General features: G+C 39.1%; 1 protein-coding gene across 6 annotated transcripts in view; it reads right to left on the reverse strand.

Moving 5' to 3' along the window:
• LOC131027992 (cytochrome c oxidase assembly protein COX15) overlaps positions 1-16890 on the reverse strand; it is a 98484-nt gene that overhangs the window by 67903 nt on the left and 13691 nt on the right. For 5 of the 6 annotated variants that reach the window (XM_057958116.2, XM_057958113.2, XM_057958105.2 and 2 more), the window contains 4 exons: positions 9587-9900; positions 3888-4113; positions 3494-3739; positions 3273-3383 (listed from right to left, as the gene is read on the reverse strand). In XM_057958116.2, coding sequence (XP_057814099.2) covers positions 3273-3383; positions 3494-3739; positions 3888-4113; positions 9587-9900 — 897 coding nt within the window. The remainder of the gene's footprint in view (positions 1-3272; positions 3384-3493; positions 3740-3887; positions 4114-9586; positions 9901-16890) is intronic. The other variant, XM_057958139.2, reaches the window with a different exon arrangement.

Below are 16890 nucleotides of genomic sequence, written 5' to 3' on the forward strand. Positions count from 1 at the left end.
AACCCTCAACACACAGATTCAAACATATAGATAGAAGACATTTACCTATACTCAGATCCTAATAGTTAATACATATCCATATATATACACTATCACTATTCAGCCATGAATACATTGAATATATAAGTGATAGCAAGTATATGATAGCAGAAATATATAAGGATGACAGCAAGTATCAAAATAAGGTAAGTTTTAAGGTAGCTTCAAATCACCTACAACTTCACTTACCTATCTCCCTTGAAATAAGTTGAGATTCATCACCTTTGAAGATTCTAAGATACTAAGAGGATGAGGAATCCATTGATGTAGATGAAGGACCTTGACTATGCATGTAATCATCTAAAAACCCTTGCTGTCACACAGAAGTCCAGGCTGTAAATCTGATCACTACACATGCAAACCTAGGCTCTGATACCATGTTAGTTTTCATGATCAAATTATCCACAATAAACAGAAAACTAAAGTTGCACAGTAAAGCATACAAATAGAGGATCACACAACACAAGACTACCCTGGGAAAACCTCCCTCTTGGAGGAAAAACCCAGCAACAAATCAGATCTAGATCCTTTTATTAATTGTAGAATACAATGGCAATAAAGATCAGATTACTTATCTGATATAACTGTTAACCTAGGGCAGAATTAGAGTTACAGTCGTAACCCAGCTAGGGCACAATGTAACAGCAAAAGATAGCAAACTTATCTCTTTCTTATATAAGAATATCATCAGCATACAGCTTCCAGCTCTTCGTAGTTCTTCACTGAAGATTGCAGACCTAATGTATGGCAAATGCTGATGGCAGAAATAATTCGCTGATTCCTTGATCAGAAGTTTTTCGCTTGCCTTCAATGAGGATTTGCTAACCTCCAGAATGAGTGGGCAGATCTTGCAGAGCTAACTTCACATTGATGATGAAAAACTGAGTGATGAATGCATACACATTAATCTCTATTTATATTTGGCGTGGAGACCAATTCAAGTCGGCTTCACCTTAAGTTTTGTGCCAAGACTTAATTACAATTATAGGGCTTACACGTTACCTTATGTCTTGCCCTATTTTGGCGTACTAATAATGATTAAGTTATATTGCAAGGGGAGCGCACCTATTTAGGGCCACACGTTACATGAAGTGATATAGGGTCGGCCCTATAATATGATGAACATGTTTCATGTTGCTTGGTGTGTAGGAGATAAAGGGCCCAGCCCTATTCGAGTTTGTGCACATAGAGATAGGGCCCAGCCCTATTTACACGCCTCCTTAATGAAGCAGGGCCCAGCCCCCTTTTGGGATTCGGACAACATTGGAATAGGGCCCAGCCCTATTTGTTTTACATGTTAGATTGAGATAGGGCCCAACCCTATTTAATCCTAATGGATTCGAATGTTGCCTTTGGCAATTCGAATCCACTATAAATATTTTCCAAACTAGTTACAAAACAACACTCTGAGCCATAGGCTTGTAGTTGTATTTACCTTTGGTATTTGTATGAAACATTTGATGATGATCATATAATGACATGTATTTTTTATTCCATGAGTTTTGTAATATTGTATACATTTGACAATATTTATATATCTATGTTTGTTATTTTCTTCAGCTACAATTTGCGTTTATGCTTGATGTATACTTGTGTATGTAATCAAATGAGCCGATTTTCATGATGTTATTGTGTCTTTAAGGTGTATTCAATAAAGGGTGTCTGAAACAAGTTTTAAATCTTTAAAAATCTCTAAATTTCTTGAGTTTTTCACTTTCCCGAGTCCAGCTGAGTCTGACGCTGAGTCCCGAGTCCAAGTCCGAATCGGCCTTGCCGAGTCCGAGCCGAGTCCGAGTCCCGTTTCTTTGGTTCTAATATTCATGATTGAGATAATCTACTCAACATTATTGACGTTGATCATCCACCATGATTAGTACATGGATGTCATGTCTAATAGAAATATTCATAAGTTTTAGTGGCTCATACTAGATCCTTCTCTATTTGCTGAGTTGATAGTCGTGCTTTTGCTTCTAGTTATTTACCAATTTATGGCAGTTGATCACTTTTTGGTAGTGCTAAGATTTTAGATGGTGTTTTCTCTGCAATGGGGCTTCATGCACAGGAGATGATAGATTAAACAAATATTTGTCCCTGCATTCTTGCCTCACCCATGAGAGTTTTCTTATCTGCTAGAATGAGAATGTGTATGTTCACATTGTGATCGTTATTGCTTCTAGGTTTTGTCTACTTTAGTTTGGTTGCTTCTGCTTCGAGATTCGTATGGGTGTTTTGATTGGTCGAGGGTTTGCTACCATGGTTAGCAAATGAGTTAGCTCCCCATTAGCAGATACAGTGCATGTGGTAGAAATGTGTGATACATTGTCTTCTTTTATGGTACTTCTAGATGGAGATTTGGTTGCAATGCCAGATCCTACGGAAGCTGGGCACCCACCAAAGAACTCAAAGATTCAAGACCTTCAGGGTTGGCACATGAAGCTGCAAGATGTCATGTTGGAAGTGAAGAACTTGGAGGATTTCTATCAAGATTTGAGGCTGCTTATGAAGCATATGCTGGTTTCCCTTAACCATGGCTTGTTGGAGGCATCTAATGGATACACTATACCATCTCTAGAGGGGGATAAACTAATTCATTCAGCTAAAAGGGCGGAATTAATTAAAGGAATTCAGTTTGAAAAATTGGAGAATTCAGCTAACCTAGAGTTTGTGAAGGCAAAACTGGTGGCAGTCTCTGGCTTGGTAATGTAAAATTGGGCATAAGAACGTTATTCAATAGGTGATGCCTGTCAGGGGTTCACAAAACCCTATTATAGCTCTGTTGGTTGCAATTCTCATGTTGGGTAGCTAGTTTTTGATAGCTTAAGGCTCTTTTTCTGGTTTTGGATTATATAGCTGTTTCAATATTTGTTTGATAGCTTTCCTTTATTTTATAACCTGCTCTGCTCATTCTAGAGCTGTTCACACAGGCCTTCTGGTTTGCTTTGTAGTTCTCTTGCTTTTTGTTTACCTGAGGGTTGGAGTCCCATAATACATCCGAAAAAATATGTCCAAAGAAAAAATAAAAAAACAGACTAAGATTAGTAGTAATTATTAATGTTAAAAAGAAAGGAAGTAAAATTCCTAGAAAGAAAAAATATATTCAGTAGATGTATTATAATTTCTTGACCGATTCCCATGCACCTGTTAATACACTAGTGATGCATTATAGCTTTAGAAGAAAGTATACTGAGTTTACGAACTACAGTATGCATCACTTTCAATCTTCAATACATTACCTGCACAGTTGCTGTGTTCTCAAAGAAATTTCGCATAAATGGTTTCAACTCAAAAAGGCCATCTGGGATCCATTTATCACCCATTTTGGGAAATGTGTTGAATGCGCGTCCCTGTATCATGGTAAGATAGAGCATAAGACAAAATAAGGTACAAAAAGATCTAAATAACAAACTTTTATTCTACTAAAAAACCAAGATTTCTCAAAGTTCAGGTTTCTCACTGCATCGTTTCCTGCAACAAATGCCCCTGAAATAGCTGTTATGGCAACAACAGCACTCACTGGGAGGGCTAGCCTCCTGACCTTTGCTGCTCCTTTAACCCAAGCTACAGAATATGTTGGGGGTTCTGGCATGGCAACAGAAAGAGCCATCCAAAGAAGACCACAGTAAATTACAAATGCAGAAGTGAGATGAGTTGCCAAACGATAAGGACTCACTCTAGGTTCTGCATACTCTGCTTCTGGTTCCTAAAAAAGAAACTTTGGCAGAAAATCAGTTTAGAGGGCTTAAGGCCAACATTCTGTGGCCTGGAAAATAAGCATAGACAGATACTGATGTCTCCATTTATTGTATAAACAAAAGCCAAAGTCACAGAGGTTATAGACTGCACTCTACCTGGAGGCCACTCTTTACCATCCACCAGCCTATCAATCCCTGACCAGCACCCATAGCAAAAATAGCTGAAAGTCTCAATCCAAGCTGTCTAGTTATGTATCCTTTCCAAACAAAGTATGAAAATGGACCAGCAAAGACAATGCCTAGCCCCCTTCCCCACATGCGATGTGCATATTCCATCCAGTATATAAACTTGAAATCTTCAAGGCCGATTCCCTTGTTTACACTGCAGAAATTATTACAATTCAATAATTAAATGCCAAAACAGCTCCTATCATAGAGACCAATCCAATGAATAAACTCCAAGCAGTCGCAAACATATAAGCAATAGATCATAGATGTAGCATTTATAAAGATCTGTGTAGCATTGTATGCCAAATCAGAACACACCATAAAGACTTCAGCATTAAAAATGAAAAGGGTAGTCTTAAACCAACAATGCATAATCATTCATAAATGTTAACACAATGCTGCAATTAATTTGTAATTAAAAAAAAGAAAGTTTATTCCATAATACTCGGTCAAACTCAAAACAAAAAAAATCAAGTACAGAATCAAAATTTTATATTTTATAACAAAGAATCTTCTCAAGGCTCTATATTTTATTTGGTGTTCTCCTTAATTGTTGAAATATCCACAACAGTTGCAAGGTTGTAAATTCCCATTGTTGCAATGGTTAATCCTGCTTTCTATCAATTGATAGGCAAACACACTTTCTGAATATCAATGAGTGAGTGACTTTCGATCTGAATTCTAGACATTCATTAAAAAAGGATATTCAAATTTTTTAATTTAACAGTTCAGGTCACGCACTACAAATCACAAAAGTGAAGTTACAAAGTAACACAAAGTGGGTGGTGCCAATGAGGCTAGCTACTATTAAGTATGATCAGCTATGGGGCTGCAGTTCCTGATGTTTTTGCAATGGGTTATACATAATGAAGTAGTGCTAGACTATCAAGTGTTTTTATGAACAAGGTAAATATATTATGTTGTCTTACTCAAGCTGGATGTGATCATATGCAATATAAACTGAATTCCTTATGATCACATAGTTCAGCCATGCACTGAGCCATACCACTATTCACTGCTAAATAGTACAAACAAGGGTCTTCATCCTCCCAATCTGGTGTAAAGCCAGTACAAAGGGATCTGTTGATGTTAATCCTCATGCTACGGTTCAATGTTGTAAATCAGTAGATAGGAGAAATAGAAAACCATCATGTTTCTCATAAAGTCCAAACACACCCCCATCTCTATATCCTAAACCATTGCTTACAACAGAGATATGGTTTATATAGTGCTCAGAACATCCTATACTACCATCATCGTAACACCTTCCCAAGGATATGCAGGGGTGTTGACAGCACACAAAATCTTACTTCCACAGAGTACATCAGAATTTGCACTCAGAAGTTTAAGGTAGTCAAAGTAATGGCCTGTGTCCTCCCAATCATGAATTCTAAGAAAGCAATTAATAAACAGAAGTGCCCTTAATATCACCACAACACAAGATGCAAAGTTTACAAAGCATGTGAAACAATCTCATAAAGGAATACATTATAGTTCCTGATGTTGAAGCTACAACATTCTGCTCAGCCTAATTAGATTCAGCAGTTCTTAATCAAATACCTTGCCATCCTAAATATCAAAAATTATCAATGTACATCAAAAGATTCAAAACCATGCCCAGAAAACCCAAAATTCCTGTTTGTTTTGTTGCGTAAAAAATTAAGAGCAATTTGCATTCTAAATGAGAAAAATATTGCAGTTTGCTTCCTTACAAGGTGAAATTTTGGAAAAACTCGAAAAATCTTGGATAAAATCAGAAAAGCTCAGAAAAAATCAGAAAATGTCTGCTGAAATATTGGAAAAAAATGAAAATATCAGTCTCTGGTCCAAGATCTAACATATCACAAGATATCATGATATTTTGCAACAATCTGCTGTGTTGTATACACCCTTCCACCAGAGTGATCAGGATCTAGACTATCAATAAAACATAAAATTAAAGAAATTGAAATGAAACATATAATCTACCACTACCATAACAAGCTATGGATTTTTCCTCATTATGTAGATAAGTGGGGCCTTTTCTGCTGCATCCTAAGAAGATCTCCACACCCTCCTCAATCTGTAAGTAAAAGCAAGCTGAGACAAAAAGGAGAAATGTAATTACTTAAAAGTTGAACAACCAAAAGTTCTTTTTCTCTATCTTCCTCTGCCCTTCTAAACAAATATGCCTTCTCTTTTATTGAGAAGCTCTCCAAAGTGATAAAGTGATGGTTTTTTAGGGATAAAGTGATGCTTCAATGGTGTGCTGCCAAAATTGTCATGATTGAGGTGGAGATGATTCTAGGTTGCAATCATAGTCTCCAATTTGCACTGCACATTTCCAGTACAAACCGGGGAGGGCACTTTTGTTCTCAGAATTTGACCACCTTGTCAAATTTCAATGGGTCAACCATATTAGTAATGTAATGTCCCCACTTTCCTAGCTGATCACTCAAGAGTCAGAGATTCATCTGTTAGCCATCTCCGCAGGTGAATTTAGTGGACAGGAGATGATTTTGGTCGCAAAAGGCTTCAAACTTAGCCAATTTTGGCTTTGGGGTTACACTTTAAGTTACTTTATGTCATTATATTATAAAGTTACTTTCACCTTAAGGGACAATATTACAATAAAAGTGACTTTATAAAAGATGTTTATAAAGTGTAACTTAAAATCATAAAGTGACCCCCAACTTGCATGCCTAACTAGGCAATTGCAACTTAAAATAAAATGACCCCACTTTAATAATTATTATAACCTCATGAGGTATGCCCAAGCAAAAGAGAATATTCCGTAGCATATGGGAGGAGAATATTCTTTTGAAAGAAGAATCCCTAACCTCAAAGTGGCATTAAGACTTGGGAAGATTAAAATGAGTTTTGGCTTCTAATTTGGGGACGCTTTTTCATTTTTCACAAACTCAATATTGGAGCAAGTCTGTACTTTCAGATCTGCAGGTATTCACAGGGATTTGGGAACGAAAATTCCTATATCTGAACAGATTGGACGTAGCCCCAATCAGTTTTGACTCATTCCAGCAAAGTGGCTCCAAGAGAAAGGTTAATTCAGGTCATCCAAGGACCAAATTGTGAAGTTTATCAGCAAACACAGCAAGGAGAGTGTGTGGACAGAAATTCTGGGCCAATTGGAGGCCACTTACAGCAGCCACGCCACTCATTATTGCAGCCGTACCTTTGGTTCAGCATGTCGTACCCTAGGAAGGGAACCTGTGGCATCTTACGAATAAATTGAAAGGTTTTAGCGATTGGACTTGTTACAAAATTCATTGTTACTTGTTAGTAATAAACAATAGCAGATCATCAAGTTATTCAGAGGGATTAATGCATAAGGCTGCTATACGAGCATTTCATTGGGGAAATTGTCAAAATTTGGGGAACCTTGCCTGGTGACCTTAGAGGATTTGCACCATACTTTCAAAATTTGTTTTTGGTAATTATTAATAAGGCAAATAAAACTCATTGATGCCATTGGTGGCAATAGGAAGCACTTGTATTGGTCAATTCATCAGCTCAAGCAATAAATTCACTCCTACCATGCTAGTGTTGGACACCTAGTATGCCAGTTTGGCTCTGAATACTGAAATTTGTTCATTCTTTGGATTCATTATTAGCTGCAAATTAAATCAGAATTATGAGTTTTGGTTCCAATCAGTTATTAGTTTGTTCTTTGCATTTCTCTATCATTTTGCATTATCCACTACACAAGCAAAAACTTAAAACACTCAAAAAAAAATCAAAATTCACCAAAAACCAAAACACACATTCACTGGCCAAAGATTTGGAATCAAACCAAAATCGTCAGTTTGGGTAAGATTCCTAGTCGGCATCTTACAAGCAAATACTATTTTGTGTTGAAAATGTAAGTTTCTATCTTGCCTTGTAAGTAAGCCTTAACAAACTAGTTCAATGAAGGAATAAATTGGGTTCCTTGTTTATGTTGACTAATTACATAGGATAAGCCTCAATAAAGAGGCTCGATGGTAGTTGAGCCCTAACTAGAGTAGTAATTCAACTATCAACTAATAGGTATGTCAAGTTGCACATCAAATATTTAAAAAGGGACTAAAACTTGTATCTATTTCTAAGCAAGAAATTAAAACATCTTGTCTCTATTTCTAAACAAAAGAATTTGAATAACAGAGTGTTTAATCCAGTTGAAGTATGGACTACTCAATATTTGGTTTGGCTTGGAAGTCCCAATAAAAACTTTGTACCTATGGGTTGCATTGGTGAGCCCGTTGAATACTGTGATGCCATTTAAAAGCTAGTGTGCCCTTAGCCTGGCAAGAAGATCCTTCCCTGTTGAATTAAATATTATGATGCCAAAGGACCATCCATCTAAATAGTGACCAGAGGACCATCCATTATGACTGGCCATTTCTATGTGAGAACTGAAAATAAGAGACTTGGTTTACCAATACAATACTGAGTCACTTGACCAAAATAAAAAACCAGGGCTCCAGTACTTATCCAATACCCATTATCAACAAACCAGCTATCTCATATCTCATGACAATGTACATGACTCACAAACAACATGACTTGTGTGTATCTCAATCTCACTTTTCAAATCAGTCGGTCTGTACCTTTACTTAACTTCGCCCAAGCTTCATTTTGGTCATGGATATATTGGCCAGGCTCAAGTCCGTAAGTGACAATTAACTTGTTCTATTAACACTTGCTCTCGGTATGGCTCTGGTGAGTTCCCCTAAACAAGCAGTGGCCTATAAATCTTCAGCTCATTCCTCAACAATCACATGTTCAGAGATCCAATTAAATTCTCCTCCAAAGCTATGTACTCGAACATCTTCCTCCATTGCCCTTCCTTCAGCATGCATTTACTATTTTTAACCATATCCTTGCGTAGAACTGAAGCCAGGATGACAAGATGCTTTTAGTGGAGAGACTGGCATATTATCTTGCACCTCTCTCTTTTCTGCAGTCATTTCCTTTTTCTCTTTGTAGATTTCAATCCATTAGCACTGCTAATCTTCACTCTGGATTGTTGCTTCTAATCTATTTTCCATAGAATGGGCACTTGTCTGTATATTGAATCTCTTATAATTTATAAGTACATCAGAGCTCTTTTGTGATCTTTCAATTTATTCACATGATCATTCTTGCATCTTGACTGGATTGTTCCAATAAATTCTAAGTTGCCAGTGCTGTGTTTAGCAGAGCATATTTAATAGTTTCTGACTTCAGGAGGAATTGTGAACACAATATGATCAAGATTATTACTTGATTTATTTTGCTAAAATTTACAATTTTCCTCTGACAGGGATGCCAGTATTGTGCAAGGAAAACCAGACACACTGAAAGCCATTATAAAGCACATTTTGATGCCAACCAAAGATGCCCCTATTGAAATCCTTCCACTTGTGTTGGTTCCCTCAATGTCCATAGAAAGGAGCAACAAGAAGGATCAGTAGCAAAATGTCAAAACTTTCTCTGACATGATAAAAATATTGCATGACAAAACCTTATACATCAGACCAATGCAAGTAATGCAAATTTAACTGGTATTTCAAGGTAAATACTCCAAAAAACAATGAATATGAAAAACAGCTTAATAAATTATGAAGATTAATTAAGGTGGCCAAGGCCCAAAACAAAGTAACACTAACCGTTTGTATTCTGGTGACTGCTTGTATTTTTCAAATTCAAGCTGCCATTCATCTTCTGTCATAGGGGGTAGACTACCTGTGAATTTCCACTCAGTCATTGAAAGACCAGACCTTGTAAGGCGAGTCATCCCACCAAGTATTACCATGCTGAATACCCATGCAGCACAACCAAACAGCCATGCTGCTACCTTCAACGGGGCTCCATCTCCATCAGTGACCAGATAGGATGCCCCTACTCTTGCAGCCTCAAACTTCTTTGCTGATGACAAAGCTGTGGTGGTTGACATATGTCGTGATGATGACCAATTATAGGACTGAAAAACAGGTATAGCACTTAAACTGATTAATCTTAAGCATAATTAATGAAACATTGAAATGTCTCTAGTTACATAGAACGCACAAAAAATTGTTTTTTAAAGGAATATCATGCACTCTCTCATTATATAATTTATTGTACTAGAAAAGATAACCATACAATCATGAAAAGAGATAAAGAGAGCACAAACCTAATTGAATGTCTCTACTTGTGCCAGAGGGGTTAGTTTACTATCTTTTGGAAATGAAGATGATGAAAGCAATTGCATGATATTTATGTGTCAATTACCGTCATTTCTTTCCCATGAAGTTTTTATTTCCAAAGCTGAGTTAAGAAACAATCAATCCAGTCAACTAATAAAGTTTTTCATGACCTCTTTGAAGATACTAGCAGAGTTCTTAGCAATTCTTATGAAGTATAACATATTTGTGGTGCCGTCCAGGACTCCCAAGCCTTTGGTAAATAGTAAATACAATCCAAATCAAATCAAACAGACTTTTCGATGACAATTTTAAACATACTAGCAAATTTTGTGTGTGATATGGAAACAAAATATATTGTAGTATTTTCTGAAATATTCCAACCTTAGACACTGACCAGTCATTCGTCAGAAATTATATTCACCAGATTATCTCATATCTATTCATTATAATTTTCTTTTATATCACCTTCAATAAAAATCTCTTTCATGGCCCCTCATTTATAGACAACATCTAGAAGAAACAAATGAATTAACAGATAATTAAAGCATGCTTGTTATGTTTCTTTATACATTTTAACTGGTAGAAGAAAGGAATGTTAAACGTCATTAATAGTTCAATTGAACCCCTGTATTCCAGAAGAGAAATCAGTTGCCACTGATCTGATAGAATGGTTCATTTGATCTCTTCTTTCCCAGCCATCTCAATAATGAATATGACACTAACTTTGAAAACTCTTGTAATGGCCTAGACTAGGTCAAGTTCTGGTGATATTGCAGGATACATGACCTAACTAATTGTGTTGTCCATGACCTGAGGAACCAGAAACAGGTATTTACAATCTTCAAGAAATAAGTATTAGAAGCAAGGATCAATAGATCAAGAAATGGGCGAACATTCTTCATAGACTCCTTAAGGGAATGAAATGAAGTAGGAAATTGACAAGAAACAGTATTGTTAGTGTAGGTTTTTTATTTTTCATTATGTTAGGGGGTATTTATTTTTCCTACACATTTTATTTAAGCTTGCTTAGGTTATTAGCAGTGGTTAATATGAGGACACGGGGCAAAATATTTCAGCTGCATGTGTAACTCCCACTTACTCATGAGTAGTTGAATTACACACCCTCTTTTGGCTGCTTTTGCCACCTCTCATCACCACTATTTTGTCATTTCCTAAGTGGGTTATGGGGTAGTTGGATTTCTCGCCCTCTTTTGGCTTTATGTGCCACCTTTATAACTCTTTTTTTTTTCATGCAAGGAGTTTATACCACATGTATTGGCATTTACCAAGTAGGTAAAACCTCCCACTTTTTATGGGGAGTGGAAGTTAATACACCTCTTGGATGTATATATTATTATTTTACTATATAATAAGCACTATACTCTCACCTTCACTAGTTTAATGGTGAGAGTATTGGAAGTCTTCTCAAAATTCACTTTCTTTGTCTCTATTTTTCTCTCATTTCAGATTTCTTTTCATTCAGTTATTTTGATCTTCAATCAACTATTGCTTGGAGGTGCATGTGATCTATGACTGACATCAGATCCTGGTTCGGTTCTTGCTTCCCACAAAATCTATCAAGTATCCCATATGATGGAAATTTTGGGAAGTTCTTGGAAACAGTATTGGAAACTTTCAGAAAACTGAGTTCTGGTGTTGAAAATTACTGGAGAACAGTTACAAGCTCTTGCAAATGTTTTCAGATCTTCGTGAAAATTTTCCACAACTGTATAGCCCCTATCCAGGAGTTTCCAAATGTTTCCCAAGTTGGAAATTATTTTGGAATCCTAGAAACTGATTTCCAGCCTACTGTAAGCAATAACCTTATTCAAAGCTAAATTGATACATTGACAGAAAGGTCATAAGATTCAAATCTCATTGGGTATGTGAACCTACATGTTACTTGTATCTCAAAGTTGCATGGACACAGATACAGATGCAAATACAGATACAGTATCGGATATGATAGGCCACTTTTGAAGACCCCTAATATGGATACAGCTGTATACGATATTCAGGAAAACCACATACACGTATTTAACACATTAGAAAAGATTTTCATTACAATAACAGTCACATAGACACATAATTGCTACATAAATAATTACAAGTTAATTTAATAATTATAAAGTATGTTTTGGGCACATGTGGGTACAGTATTCAACGCATATCTGAGCTGTATAGTGTATACATATTGATGTAATGTCCCCACTCTGATAATAGAATGTAATTATAAATAATAATAATTAAATTAAAAATACAAAGGAATAAAAATAAAATTAAAATTAAAATATAAAAGAATATAACTAAATATAATTAAGTTTAATTAAGTTAATGAATGGTCAAAAAGCATGAAATGATAAGTTGTGACTCCCCCAAATATGTGGTATAAAAGGGAGAAGAGAACTCATTTGAAGGGAGGATAATTTGGAAATTAGAAGTGCAGATCTGATTGTGAAAGGTTATGTCCCTTTCAAAGGGCAGAAATAATGAAGAGTTGCACTCTTTCAAAGGGTGCTAATGGTGAAAGGGCGTGTCTCTTGCCAAAGGGCATACATGATGAAGAGGTGTGACCCCTCCCTCACATGAGAGATTTAAAGGAAAGGAATCAAAAGCATCTAGTGGGATCACCATCAACTAGATCAGATCAGAACTGTTGTGACAAGCCGAGATTCCTCTTGAATGCAATCGGTTTTCAATCTATCAAACTTAGGAGATTTAGAACGAGCACTGATTCCTTGAATGAACGATTCCCATGAGGTAGGAAGTCCATTTAGGGCCATCATAGCAAGTTCTTTGTTGTCTACTAGATGTCCAATAGTGGATAGTTGATCCCTAAGCTCAGTGATCCTCAAGAAATAGGATGTAACTGTCTCTCCTTTATTCATCTTTATATGGTGTAGTTGATTCTTCAAGGTGAGAGCCCTGCTAGTGTTGTTGATTTCATAAATGTCAGCTAGGGCTTTGTACATCTGAAAAGCCGTCTCATATTTAGAAATAACTGGCACAATGTGATCTCTTACTGAATCCACAATTATCTTAAGAGCCTTCTCACTGTCCTTGCTCCACTGAATTTTCTCTGTATCATCAGAGGGTTCAAGAATTTCACTTTTGACATGGGAGTCAATTTTATTTTCTTTCAAAACAAGCATGATCCTGAATTTCCAAGATACAAAATTGGATGCTCCATCTAGTCGATCTTCAAACCTAACTCCGGTTGCCATTAGGATTATAGGAATGTGATCTACTAAGAGCCGGGTGAAAGTCTATATGATCGTTACAGAATTTAATTTGATCTTCCTTAACTTAGCTCTGATACCATGTTGAAACATGGACCAGCTAGGACTCGAACCTAGGACCTTCCATACGCTGCTGGAGTGCTCTACCACTTGTTGGCGGCAATATTGTACACGGAAATAAAACTAGTTAATTAAGTTGTAATTGTATTGGTTAGTTGGCAACCGAGGGGTGGCAGTTGCGGTGCGACGGTTGGCGCTCGCACCCCCTCGGTATCTTTATATACTTCCGAATGTAACTTGGGAAAACAATTATGAATGGAATAACATCTCTTATATTGCATCTAATATCTATGGTATTATTATTCTGCATTACGTGTTTTATCTGTGTGCTTTAAGTTATTCACCCGAGAGGGCAAACATTTGGCGCTGTTGCCTAGACGTACTCGGGAACGGAAGACGCGGATGGCGCATGGACACGATGGGCCTACCCATTGGTGAGATTAACCCAGAGGCCCAAGACGCGCAAACAGAACAATCGTCGTGGGACGCAAAGCGTGATGGCAAGAGGCGAAGGGGAAATTGAACCCTGTAATAATCCCGGCACAATGTTGAGATAAATTGTGGCCGAAAGGAAAAATAATAAAAGTTTTTTTTTTTGTGTACATGGTGTGTGCTTGCTATGTACGGAAGTGATTTATGCCCAATATATTAAATAAAGATCGAAATAAGAAAGCAGAAACGGACGAGTGGGAGGCCGCGCAGAGGGCCTTGATTCTAGAACAGCAAGTAGAACGTAGACGGAGGCTGAGGCAACTTACCGAAGGACAACTTGCCGAAGGGTGGCCCGAAGGGAACCAAGGAGGTGTCACGGAGGGTGTAGAAGCCGAGGGAAATTTCTACGCGTCGCCAGAACACTGTAGGGTGTGGAGCCACGAAGAGTTTCTAGAGGAAACAAGGTTATGACGGAATCTAGTCGAAGAGACTCGGGATCAGTTTAGAAACTTATCCTTTACGCCATGAAGTGAGGATCACGAGAGGGAGCCAAGAGTGGGTGTGGGCGACAACGGAGGGGAGGACAACCGTACGGTTGCAGGTGCCACACACAGCAGGCAAAGCACCGTACCTCCAGTCACCCACGCAGGACACACCACTGGCGCCGGAGGGAGCGGCGCACAGACGCAGCCACAGCCACCTCCAGGAAGACGACCCCCCTCGATGGCGGGCCAACAGAAGTTGCCTAAATTCAATGGAGATGGCAACGATGACCCCGTACGGCACTGTCGTACATGTGAGACAATATGGTCAGCCAACGGGGTAGTTGACAAAGCGGATTGGGTGGTGCAGTTCCCTGCCACCCTGAGAGGAGTAGCCATTGATTAGTACTCTGATGTGGATAAAACAAAGGTGGGAACATGGGACGACCTACAGAAAGCTTTTGAGAAGGAGTTTCGACTCCTTCGAGATGATAATGAGATTGTGGCGGAGGTATTAAGCACAAAGCAGGGAAAGCACGAAACAGTGCGAACATACAGCCGACGGTTAAAGGAGTTACTAGGGAAGATGGAGAACCAGCCGGCTGACGGACTAAAGAAGAGACGGTTCGTGGAGGGGTTGTGGTCATCCCTACGGAGGAAGATGAAAATTGTACCACCCACTTCATACGATGACGCATACAACCGCGCGATGGATTTGGAAAGTGAAGACAAAACATCGCGGAAGAAAAAGGACAAGTCCTCTGGAGAAGAGGAGTCCTCGAGAGAAAGTAGCAACGACGAATCATCAAGTAAGAAGGTGCGAGCTCTTCAAAAGGATATGCACCATATGTTGAAGGAATTTAAGAACATGAAAGGAAGCACAAGCAAAAACGAAGACGTGCGGTGCACTGATTGTAAGGAAGAAGGCCACACAAAAGGCACCTGCTCGAAGAAGGCCTTTTGTGAGATTTGCCAAGTGATGGGACACTCCATCAAGGAATGCCCATACAACATGAAAACCTGAAGTACGCAAATGAGCCAAGTGTTGTTCACTGAGCAAGCCACAACATCCGCACCAGTGGGTACGGCCCAGCAAACCAACACAACGACATCATCTGGAGGTTACCGGGACAACAGACGCGGCGGCGGAAGGAATAACAACAATAACAATAACAGAAGCCGTATCCAGTATGACGCCAAGGGTCGGCCAATGATCCAATGTAGGGCCTGTAATCAGTGGGGGCACTTCGCCCGTGATTGCACAAAGGAAGCCACCCCTCAGCACCTCTGTTGATGGTGTGGGCCAGGTGACCATGAGGACGCAAATTGCCCAAAGGCAAGGGTTAATCTCCTCAACATTGAGACGGCGGAGAAGACTGGTGAGAAAGAAGTACTGGCGATCACCCGCGCTCAGACGAAAAAGGCCACTTATCCTGACCCCCGTATGGAGAAGGAGAGATTACGGGAGGCAAAGGCCAATATTGAACGTGAGATGACGGCCGAACGGCGGAACAACGAGGTGGTGAGTACATCATCCCGTACGGAAGCTGAAAATAACATCATTGGGCAAGTACTGTAGATGGAAGTACCTATAAGGGTAAAGGACCTTCTAGAAACAATGCCATAGTTAAGAACTGCCATTTTTAGTTCCATACAAACCACTGTGCAGGCACCTTTGCGTGCCACACGAGCGGAAGTTCTGGTTAGCCCCTCGGCTGACCCAATGTTGTTGGCCTTAAATAGTGGTCGGCATCCTGTTGTAGTAGAGATGGGAATTCTCAGGGCTATCCTCAAAGACACCATCGTGGACGGAGGTTCGGGGGTGAATGTACTGCCAGAGGATACGTGGAAGAAGCTGGGGAAGCCAACACTATGGCCACCCACGTTCAACTTGGTAGGTGCAGACCAGCACGGCATCAAGCCACTCGGCACCCTAATGGCCCAGCCGGTCACCATCAGCACGCAACCCTTCATACTAGATTTTGTGGTAATTCCACTCAAGAAGAAGGGGTACCACACCATCTTAGGCAGAGGGTGGCTAGTTACAGCAAAGGTGAACCACGACTGGAAAAAGAACACCCTTTCTATAGAGAAAGGGGGGCGGAAGTACACCATTGATCTGAGTACCCAGGTTGTCGACGAGGAACTGGCATCGTCTTCGGAATCGGAGGGTGAAGGAAAAGGCGACTTGAGGGACGAAGGATGGGGCTGCAGGGAGCCCAACGACGAAGGGATTCTCAAACTAGGAGAGTGCTCCGAGGATAAGACAAGGTCATTGAACAGGCTCTTCCACTAGCAGATGGAGGATTATGAAATGTTCCAGAGCTACAGGCTCGAAGTAGATGAACCAGAGCAAGTAACCGAGGAGGTGTACCTGCCAGAATACAGAGAATATTGGAAGGGAGACGCCCCAAACCTCGGTGACGTAGATAATCCCAAGATCATTTGTGTCGGCAACAATTGGAACCTTGTGTGGAAGGCCGCAGCCTTCAAAATCTTTATTATTCTTCTTCTTCTTATGTACAGGAAGGAGACCGTGGTCCTTGTAGAATTTGTGGTTCCAGGTCTTCGG

The sequence above is a fragment of the Cryptomeria japonica genome, chromosome 1, assembly GCF_030272615.1.
Source record: "Cryptomeria japonica chromosome 1, Sugi_1.0, whole genome shotgun sequence".
NCBI lineage: Eukaryota > Viridiplantae > Streptophyta > Pinopsida > Cupressales > Cupressaceae > Cryptomeria > Cryptomeria japonica.